The sequence below is a fragment of the Drosophila busckii genome, chromosome 3L (assembly GCF_011750605.1).
Source record: "Drosophila busckii strain San Diego stock center, stock number 13000-0081.31 chromosome 3L, ASM1175060v1, whole genome shotgun sequence".
Classification (NCBI taxonomy): Eukaryota; Metazoa; Arthropoda; class Insecta; order Diptera; family Drosophilidae; genus Drosophila; species Drosophila busckii.
The window spans coordinates 7,160,988-7,172,353 of NC_046606.1; the positions used below are offsets into that span (position 1 = coordinate 7,160,988).

At 37.6% G+C, this 11,366-nt stretch overlaps 2 protein-coding genes across 11 annotated transcripts in view; both read left to right on the forward strand.

Moving 5' to 3' along the window:
- LOC108600005 (ankyrin-3) overlaps positions 1–11,366 on the forward strand; it is a 42,770-nt gene that overhangs the window by 13,938 nt on the left and 17,466 nt on the right. For 7 of the 10 annotated variants that reach the window (XM_033293854.1, XM_033293847.1, XM_033293850.1 and 4 more), the window contains exons 11-16: positions 558–584; positions 2,641–2,800; positions 2,861–3,699; positions 3,762–5,909; positions 5,974–6,048; positions 6,107–6,187. In XM_033293854.1, the coding sequence (XP_033149745.1) occupies positions 558–584; positions 2,641–2,800; positions 2,861–3,699; positions 3,762–5,909; positions 5,974–6,048; positions 6,107–6,187 (3,330 nt within the window). The remainder of the gene's footprint in view (positions 1–557; positions 585–2,640; positions 2,801–2,860; positions 3,700–3,761; positions 5,910–5,973; positions 6,049–6,106; positions 6,188–11,366) is intronic. The other 3 variants (XM_033293848.1, XM_017987153.2, XM_033293852.1) reach the window with 1 other exon arrangement.
- Positions 7,735–11,366, forward strand: part of LOC117134645 — a 13,681-nt gene continuing 10,049 nt past the window's right edge. Inside the window, exon 1 of the mRNA XM_033293855.1 lies at positions 7,735–7,765. The gene's annotated coding sequence lies outside the window, so the exon portion shown is untranslated. The remainder of the gene's footprint in view (positions 7,766–11,366) is intronic.

The window sequence follows — 11,366 nt, forward strand, 5'->3', positions numbered from 1 at the left end:
TAACGGGTTATTAATTCTACATAGTATTTTTCTCGTTAACAACTAGACTCGTTTTTCCAACAACTACTATAATACTAGTTAAAGTAACAGCGTTTAGTAAAAAGTATCATTCACCCGAACTCTGCATAAAACAGACACTAGACAGCTCATCTCCACCCCCCCTCAAACCCCCAACACACAAATACAGTTACAGCTAACTCACACATATATACACACATACTATAATAAACTTAATGTCATGCTCAGTGTCATCATTGTGCCAACTGTGTTTGCCTCCAATATATATAAATATATATAACTCTATATTATTTCTATTCTATATACTTGACTATCATTTCTCTATAATTTATTTCAATTATTACTTTGATTTTTGATTTTTAAACAAAACTTTAAGTCAACAAATACAAAATAAACTAAAATACCACAACAAAAAATATACAACAATTCAATTGTTTTAATTGCAAACAAAAAACGTATTTAATTGTTCTATAATTTCGTACTAATGCGTCATTGCCATATGTGCACGCATTCCGTTCTGTTTTCTCAATCCATTGAAGGTGTGTTTCGGAAAAGGTCTCTAAAAGGTAACTAAAACAGCAAATAAAAAAAAACTAATAACAAAACAAAAAATTAATAAGATTCAATAAAAATCTATATAAATATAAATAATAATAAATTCAGAAATTCACAAACATGTATGAAGTTTCTAATTGAAAGCAAATGTTATATGTTCATATTTTAGTTGTTTCGTTCTATGCCTTAAAAAATAATTAACAATAATAAACTTAGTTACATATTTACTATATCAAAAAAAAAAAAAAAAACAAAAGTAAGAAAAAAGCAAATGAAAATTGAAGAAAAAATAATGAAAAAAAAATATTTGAAAATTCTGCATATTTTATTTGTAATAAATTTTTTAAACAAAACAATTAATGCAAATATTTATATATTTAAAAAATATATGTTTTCAAAACTACTATGCTTTAAGTTTTCAATTTGTTCAACTTATGTTCATTCTATTTTGCTTTATTTAAATTTGTTTTTCTTTATAAAACTAATTCGGGTTGCGCTGCGTCTTTGGGTTTTCTGTATAAATACTAAAACTATATGCATATGCTATATGCTATACATATGTGTAGAGTTCAGGTACACTTTCAGTTTTTGCCTCTCTTGAGCGCGCTCGCCCTCTCTCTCTCTTTCTCTCTCTCTCTCTCTGTCTCTCTTAATTTGAATAGCATAGTGTGCTTACTATGCGTTTAAGCCCTGATAATTTCTGTGCTTCTCTCTAGCTCAAAATGTAGCTTCGTATTTTGAAGTAAGCCAAACTTTTCAAATCACATTTTTTATATGAAAACCTTAAGCTTTGTACCGCAAATACTTTTTGCTGCCTACTACTACTACTACTACTTTCTCAATTACTACTAACTAACTAAAGAATATCTGACTGCACGCGGTTTTTCTAACTCTTACTACTACTATTAACTATATATAAACTGCACACACTTTCATAACAGAGTTTTGTAGGTGTTTTTTTAAAACAAAACCAACTGCTAAAGTTGCTCTTTGGGCCATTGAAAACGTATTTTAAATCAAAGGCATTGTCAAGTGCCAAAAGTTACTGTTACATTAATTTATTTTGGCTTTACTACTTACAACAAATTTTCGATTTTAATTTAATTTGGCATGTCTTTGCACTGGAACTCAATTAGTTAATTTGATTTTTAATTTAAGCCTATTATTTATTAGTTTTGAATTACTTGCAAATACAACATCAAGCAGAATATATATATAAAACCAAGAACCAAGAAAGAAATTATTCATAAAAATCAATTTAAAATTTCTACTGTTTGTGGCACCAAAGAGAACTTTTCTGAAACCAAACTACAAAAAGAAAATCAAATATATATATAAACTTGCCAAGGCTAAGAGCAGGCAACTTGAAAACTTAGTCCAAGGCTTTGGCAAGCTGTTTACTATTTATAAAAAAAAAACAAAGATATATTTTGTTTATTGTATATAAGCAACAAGTTAAGAGTTTAAGTACCTAAGTTTCTTTTAAGCCTAAGTTTATAATTTCATTTATGTATATTCATTTGGTTATTATGTTTTGTACACATTTACAAAAAACACGTGACACGCTCACTTAATTATCATGAAAAGCGTAGAGATTTGTTATATATATATATTTAAAACTATTAAGCATGCAAAGTAAATGCTGTAAATGCTGCTGCCCAGAACAAACATTAATATTATGCTTGTTGCCATACACAAACACACACACACACACACACACACACACATACACATGAAAAACGAACATACACTTCAATGCATAACATACATGAATTTCTACTACACTTTTACGCTACATTTCAAATACTACTTTTTACACACTACATACTACTATTTGAAACTTTTAAATACTACGCTTTGTACTAAAACACACTCTAACTTTTCTAACAAACCTATTTGGTTTTCTTATGTTTTCTTTTCGGTTTGTTTACGAATAAGTTATCTGCTAATGTGACCAAAGTAGAGTTTTCAAAGCGTTTTAAAAATACTTAAAAATTTAGTCTATGCGTACTTAGCTTGCCTGCAATTCATAAAAAAAATTGAACACGCTTTTATGTTAATATTCAGGCGGCCCGTCCCGTGCACAGTGGGAGGATGTTACCGGCTCCACGCCGCTGACCTTTGTCAACGACTGCGTTTCCTTTACCACAACAGTATCGGCACGCTTCTGGCTTATGGACTGCCGTAATATATCCGATGCAACCAAAATGGCCACAGAGCTGTACAAGTAAGTTAACTGTGGATTTTGATTTGGTGTAGCAGCTACTGATGCTCGCTTTGCTTATAGGGAAGTCATACACGTGCCCTTCATAGCCAAGTTTGTGGTGTTTGCCAAGAAGATTGAGCCCTTCGAGGCGCGTTTAAGAGTCTTCTGCATGACCGATGATCGTGAAGATAAAACGCTAGAGAAACATGAGCTCTACACAGAGGTGGCCAAGAGTCGTGACGTTGAAGTGCTCGAGGGCAAGCCGCAGTATATTGAAATGGCTGGCAATCTGGTGCCGGTGACCAAATCTGGCGATCAGCTGCAGCTGCAGTTCAAAGCCTTCCGCGAGAATCGTTTGCCCTTCACAGTGCGCGTTAAGGATCAGCATGCGGATATTGTGGGTCGCACCTTGTTTATGAAGGAGCCCAAGGTGGCCAAGGGCGAGCAGCCGCAGCAGCCCATTTGCATTTTGAACATTGTGCTGCCCGAGGCGGTTATACCCGACTCGACCACTGCCTTTTCGGATCGTGTGTCTGCTACTTATCGCAGCTCCATGTTTAGCCTGAGCAAGCATCAGAACGATCACTATATAGGCGATATACGCATTGTAGATCTGTCCAATCTGCTAGGCAAGGACTGGATACAGTTGGCGCCCGAGATAGGCATCAATGCGGAGGAAATCGATGAGATCATCAATCAGAATACCGACAGTATTGCGCGACAGGCGCAGAGCATGATACGCTTATACAAGGATAAGCCCAACTATGATATCCTGGCGCTAGAGGCAGCACTCAAGCTCATCAAACGTGAGGATATTATGAAGAAATGCAAGAGCGGACGTTTAACGCATTCGCGTGAGTTCGATGAAGCGGATATTATGAAAAACTCCGAGTCTGTGGAGGAGCTGGTTCGCAGAGAAAGTAAGTTGCTTATAAAAAATGCTTCAATTTGCAATTAATTCATATTTTATGCTCCCTTGCAGGCAAGCGAATACAGCAAATCAACGAACGCGAAGAGGTTAAATACTCTGCTGAGGAGAAGGAAGTGGAGGAGAGCGAGTCCGATGAGGAGCAAGCCAAACGCACTGTAGCCGAGCGTCGCGAGAAGATCGTCAAGCGTCTATCCGTAGAACGCTCCATACCTGCCTCTACACAAAAGAAAGAAATTACACGTGAAATTACCGAAATCAAGCGCAAGAGCTTGATTGAAGACAAGAAAGCGCATCATGAATCGGAGATTCTAATGCAGCTGCCTGCCGATAATGTTATAATCAAAACCGCAACTGTGCCCGAGCAAGTTATCAAAATGAAAATGGGCAAAATGGATTCAACGGAAATAAGCAAAAGCGACTTTGATAAGGAGCTAACGCACAAGCTCAAAACCTCTGGACGTAGCTCAGAGGAAGAGGAGCAAGATCAGCCCGATAAGGTGGACAAAATAATCAAAGACATAAGCAGCGCTGAGAAGACAGAGAAAAAGGATATTGCTGGCACCAGTCGACAGACAACGATAACACGTCAGGAGGCCAAGGATATGACTGAGGACTTTTTGGAATTCGAAAAGCGCAGCCAGCTGCCATCAAGCCAAGAGAAAAAGAGTCCAACTATGCCACAGGAGTCCATCAAGCAAGTGGAGCAGGTCATCAGCGAGGTCACTGAGACAGCCAGCAAGAAGGTCGAGAGCATTATTAGCAACTTTGAGCAGGGCAAAGAGCAGCTGCAGCAAAAGAGCAGCGAAATTACTACGGAAACAACGAAAATCAGCGAGACTATAAAAAGCTTGCAGCAGGCACAGTCCACTTCATCAGAGTCTAGCAAGTCTACAGATATTTCAGAGAGCAGCAAGATTGAAGAGAAAATCGCAGACTTTGAGGCCAAAAAAGTGCGCTACGATTTTCATGGCGGCGAGCCCAAAACTACACAAATACCCAAATTGGTTAAAAAGTCCAGCGAGGAGCCGCTCAAGCCCACAGCAGCGCCACGTGCTGCTCCTGAAGCTGAGCTTGAAGTCAAGCAGGAGAAGCCATTGTCCAAAATACCAGTGGCCAGCAAATTGCCAGAGGTTGAGGCACGCAAAGTGACGCAAGACTTTTTGCAAATGGAGCAACAGGCGCAGTTGCCAGCAGTTGAGCTGAAGCCAGCGCCAGCTGCTAGCAAAATACCCAAAGTAGAGCCCAGAAAGTCCATAGAGAAGCCAGCAACAGTGCTAGACGATGTGGTAGCCGCCACTGCTAGCATAATGACCTCAGGCATGGCTAGTGAGCAGCCCAAGCCGCAGGCAGAGATTGCTGCCAAGGCAGAGACTGTTAATGAGAAGCTTACTGAACTCATTGATACATTCCACAAGGTTGAGGAGCAGGTGCACAAGACAGAGAAACCTGCGGAAATAGCAAGCAAATTGGCACCTTTGGCTGCAGAGCCGCCCAAGACGGATAAAGTGGCTGAGAAGGTTAGTGAGCTAGTCGAGACATTCCATAAGATTGAAGAGCATATTAGCTTGGATGCGCGCAAGCATACGCATGACTTTCTAAGCATGGAGCAGCAAAGTCAGCTGCCCAGTCTGCTCAGTCAGCCCAGTCAGGATGCCAGTCTTACCTCCACCACCTCCACAGAGCAGGAGTCATTGGTATCCGTAAAGGCAGCACCAGCTGCTAGCAAAATACCAGTCAAGTCCACTGTAGAAGATAAAACCGAAAAGACAGACAAGACAACTACACCAAAGGTGACAACCACTGAACGTCAGCTTACCGCAGATTTTCTGCAAATGGAGCAACAAACTCAGCTGGCAGCACAGCCAGCTGCCAGTGCTATTAGTGAACTCATTACAGCTACAGCTTTAGTGCCAGAAATAGTGCAGACCAAGCCCACAGCAGAGTTGGTAGCTGCCGATGGCATCGAGTCCGCTGCACCCATTGGCGAAGTATCGCCATTTGCCACACGCAAGCTGACTGCAGATTTTCTTGCCATGGAGCAGCAAACACAAGAGGATACAACACTGTGTCCACCACCAAAGCCCATGGAACCACGCAAATCGCTAACAGATGCTGAATTCTGTCAATATGTGGGTGAGAGCATCACCAAAAAGATGAGCGAGGGTTTGATTGAAATGACTGATGAGCTCAAACAATTAGGTGCGTTGTCAAACATTTTCTAAAACAAGTTGGGAATTATAATTATATTTATGTGCATTTTTAGCGAGTGACATACCACAAGCCCAGACTCCACCGCCCACACCAAGCGATGCCAAAGCAGAAAAGCAAAGCGAGCCTGGTAAGCAGCGCTTGAGCTCTATCTCTAAACCACTCTATATAATTGCTTTAATTCTCAGACTATATGGCCGATACTATTAAAACACTGCACAGCACTACAGAGTCAACATTTGAGCGTGTTGCTGCCATTTCTACAGTTGGTAAGTGCCCCGTCAATTGTTTGCTGCCTTTTCTTTATGCTTAGCTCTGAGCGAACGTATTTGTTATGTAAATTGACTTAAATATAATTTTTTTGTTTGCCTAAGAAACTCATTTGATTTTTGTACACCCGCCTAATCCCCCTACAAATAACAAATAAACTTGATTTCAAATATACATATACATATACCATATATATTTTTGATGCCACAATTAGTAGCGTATACTTTTGATGTTTTCATTTTGTACTTTCTTATGATTTCAAATGCCTAATTTACAAAAACCAAAGGCTGCTTTGTATGCAATTAACCATTCATTAAAAAAAACGAATCGTTGCAATGGAAACGACAATAGTTAACAACATTAACAACATGTAAAGCATATTTACTTAATAACAAACTGCTAGTGTGTGTATCTTAATCAAAAAAGTCTGTAAGTGAACCAAACAAACCAACGTACTTGATATACTAAACTATATACAGTGAATGCTCGCAAAATGCGAATTTCTATAAAATTTATAACTTTAAGAGACTCAACTCAGCTAATATAAGTCTGATGTCAAATAATTATATTATTTTAATGTATCAGCGCATAGACTGCGTTGAAAATCGATAAACTTAAGATATTTATTGTTCACTTACCTAACTTGAAGAACTTAACGCACTTGACATCAAACAACTTTTCCTAGAATTGTAAAAATGTTGATTAAAATTTAGTTTATTTGTAAGTTTAAATTCTACATTGCGAGTGTTCACTGTATGTATGAATGCGTGTATATGTGTGCGCTTATATATTGGCCAGCAGTTGTTGACAACGCAACAATTTTCGTAAGTTAATCCAATTATTGAGGGTGCGCTTACAGCTAAAGGTCGAGGAAATGGGCAATAAATAGAAAGAAAACGAATGCTAATACCTGGTATTCTTTAAGTCTGAGCACATAACATTCAAAGCTGCACAATGTCAGCGGCAATCGATACAACAATTACCTGTTTTGGGTTCAATGTACAAAGATTTCAAAGACCTTGATATCAAAATCGAAGATTTACTACTTGCTGAATTAGAATCTTTCTAAGAAACAACTAAGCAAACTGCTTTAAATGATACGAAATAGTTGCCGGCTTTAAAGAATTTGCTGTTTGGCTATACATCGCGCACTTATGTCATTGCGCAGGGCCACCAAAAGCCACGACGCGTCGCGTACGCTTTGGCGTATACTTAATTTAATTTGTTTCGTCTACAACAAATTATTTGTAGCATACCCACAGGCGCGTGTGTTTTGGTTGCTGATTTTAGTCTGAAATACGTTTTTAGCAAGTGCGCGACGGTCTGAAGTGAAATTTTTGCTGTTAGCTCAATGTCTGCTGGCCAATTAGCATACGTACTATAAAACTAACATAATTAATTTGTGTTTCTTGTGCGTTTTTGTTCGTTAAACAATTGAAAGTAGTAACGTTGAGTTGTTGTTTTGTGGTTCAATAAATACATACATAACGAAATTCAATTATATATCCAAACAAATCAAAACAAATACTTATTTAAAAACTCAAACACTAAAGTAACTTTAAGTATTGTAATTTATGGTAAGTGCTGCAAGCAAAAAGCTAATTGTGTTTAACAATTTGAAAAAGTTGTTTAGTTAAAACAAATTTCTAAGCATTTATATGATGGGTATCGCTTATAGGTATCTCTCGCTCTCTCTCTCTCTATCTGTCGCTCTAACAATATACATATTTATAACTCTCTCTCTTTTTTATCTAAGTGTTATATGAAAACAACAATTACGTTTGCAATTTTTAACAATTATTTAAGCAATTCAGTTTATGTATTTATAACAACTACTGCAAGCTACAATAATTGATACAACTTGTATAACTTAAGCCAAAAATAAAAAAAGATTCAACTAAAGTATACAAGACATTATAATTATAGCTTATGTATATAAATACATATATAAGATTTTTTTCATTAAGATAAACACTTTTGGCATACAAACTTTTCAAAATTCCATATATTGTGATCTTTAATGAGTAGCTCAAGTTCCATTGTGATCTCATGCATAACGATCCCAATATGCCGCACTACAATTTCAGTAAATCACCATGGCTTTAAGTTAACAATAATTTTTATATATTTTTGTTTTGATTTTGATTTGATTTATGCAAATAATTATATTCTGTTGGCTTTTCGTAATATGCAAGCATATAAATGTCAATCTAGCTGCATAGTCATTGTCTAGTTTTTGAATTATTTGCATTTGAGGCTGTAACATGAGCGTAATAACAACAACAACAACTACACCCTACTACCAATGATCATTTGTATGCACCCCTAATGCGCTTACTAGACTTTGGAATACATAAACTATATGTAATTGGCAATATTAATGTAATAGTTAGCAAGACAACAATACGCTGCACTTGTATAAAAAATGTATACGTAATCTATATATTTTTGTGTTTTAACGCCTTCTTAGCGTATGTGACATATGATGTCGTGGTTGTATAATACTTGCAGTACTAGCTCTAGCTCTAGCTCATGTTGCTTGTTTTTATCATTTGATAAATTGAATAAATATATAATTGCTTAAATATTTTGCTTAAAAAATATGCAAACGTAATATGTAACAATGTATAACAATTTCTCTGAATTGAACTGACGCGTCCAAAGCATCCACGACCTCTCATATCTAGCATATGAATAAGCAGCACATTTTAATTTCGCTTTTCTAACGAAAAAAAAAAAAAAATAAACAAAAAACAAAAACAAATACTTTGTATACTAACTTGATAAACTTGTCTTGTGAGTACTACAAATTGCATGTTTGTGCCTGCTGATGCTGGGTATTGGCATACAGCTTTGTAGTCATATAATTATGGCCAGCACTGTGTATATAAACTAATCCACCAACTACTAAGTCTGGTTTGCTTATGTAATAGGTGTTAACTGTCTTGTTTCTACTTCTCAAACATATATATATTTTTTGCTAAACAACCGGAACGCCTCAAACAGAGCACTTCAGTGTTCAAAAACCATTAAACGAAACTGATAAGCTGCTACATAGAATGGTAGCTGATCCCAATAAACAGCAATCCTACTCACAAGACACTACCTCATTTACAGAAATGAGTGCAAGTAGTCCAAATGCGAAGACAACAACAACAACAACAACAACGACAACGACCCTGAATACACAAATCGAACGCACCAAAGTAGATCTAACAGCCAAGCCAACAGCAGCAGCTGAAGAACTAGTTAAGGACGCTGATGATAGAGAATATCTAGAGCAAATAATGGGCAGTGGTGATGTGCGCCGCAAGATAAAGCGCTTAGAGAGCAGTGGCAGCGACAGTGTAGAAAGCTTAGAGCCGAGTCTACCCACTAAATATATTGGCGACAATGTGCCAGTGGTTAAGGAGGTGGTGCAAAGCATTGAGGAGAAGCTCAGCAGCACTACAGTAGAGGCAATACCATTTGCCGTGCAGCCCAGAGTTAAGGAGCAGGATAAGAAGCAGCCAGATATTGCAGAGATAGAGCAACAAATATTATGCGCTGCTGATTTGGCATTGGCCAAGTTAACCAAATGTGAGCCACCCATACAAAGTGTTAAGCTATCGCCCATAGAGGCAATAGAGCGTGGAGCAATTGCTCTTAAGGAGATTGACGAAGAGGTTTGCGAGAAACTGTGCGTTAGGCGTAGATCCTTTGTTGTGGCAGAAGACTTAAGTGAAACGGATAAGACTTTAACAGAGCAGGTAGTAGGTTTAGCTAAGCAAGACAAACAAGTACCTGGCGACATTTTAAAAGCAACTATTGCTGAGCAAGTATTATTAGATAATAAGCAGGAAGAGGCATTGCCCAAGGTCAAAGAAGTTGTGCAGGACATAGAACGTAGATATACAACAGCGAATTTAGAGGCCACACCTTTTAGCCCACGCAAGCGTGAAACAGTAGCACGTAAAACTGATATATCCGCCATAGAGCAGCAAATTTTAAATGAAACTGACTTAATGTTGGAAAACTTAGGCAAAATGCATGTAGTAGAGCAAAAAGTAGTTTCGCCCATTTTATCGACAGCAATAAGCAAAACAAGTCCAAGCACTGAAAATCTAGAGGCGATCGTTGAAAAACAATGCACAAAACTGAAAGTTGCTGACATGGCAAAAGCATTTGAAAAACAAACTCAAGTTGATTCATCAATACCGCAAGTTCCAGATATTAGAACAGCTACGGCTAAGTTCCTAGTAGATGAAAGAGCTCAGTATGATATAGCCGAGAGCATTAAAGAATTTGAGGAAAAAAGCATTGTTAAGCAGCAAGTTTCAGCTAGTGAAGCTAAATGTGATAAGCACGAATTTCCAATAGAATTAACCACTGACAAAGCACAATTAGTATTCCCAAAAATTGCACACACAGTTGAGCAACTGCACACAATTTCCAAAACTGATATAGAAGAAACAAAAGAATTTATTAGTGTTGCTCGAGAATATAAAGAAAAGATGAGCGAGTTTACTATGCTCAAGAAAACTGAAGCAACTGAAACATATAAGGAACAGCAAACGCTAGACAAGTTTCCAACAACTGACCTTCATGACGTTGTTGAAACTTTAAGATACCCGACAGGCGGTTTTAAGAAAGATGCTACCGACTATTCAGACGATGAAACTGATGAAAGTGTTACACACTCTACCCCACTAACAAGTACATCGCAACCTTCAGCGGATAAAGATACTAAACATCCTCTTCAGATATTTGATAAGTCCCATGTTTATGAAACTAGACAGTCAATTATTTTTAAAACTACACATGCTCAACTTACAGACAAATTAGACGAGATGCATAAGTCTCACCCTGAAGAAAGCAAAAGTTCTTCTAAATATCACTCAGATGACGAAAGCGATAATGAATTCGGCATCACTAAGCCCCGAGATAAGCCCATTCCCTCAGCAGGTCCACTGCATCCAGTGTTTGACAAGTTACAAAAGACAGACATTGCAAAGCCGACAATAGACAAGCCTGTAGTTAAATTAGGTGAGAAGCTAAAGACCCCAGTTGAAGACTCTAAAAAATCATCATCAGATGATGAAAGCGATGATGAGTTTGGCATTTCCAAGCCTCAAGATAAGCCCACTATCATTCCATCTGCAGCTTCACTGCTTCCAGTCCTTGACAAGACCCTACCAA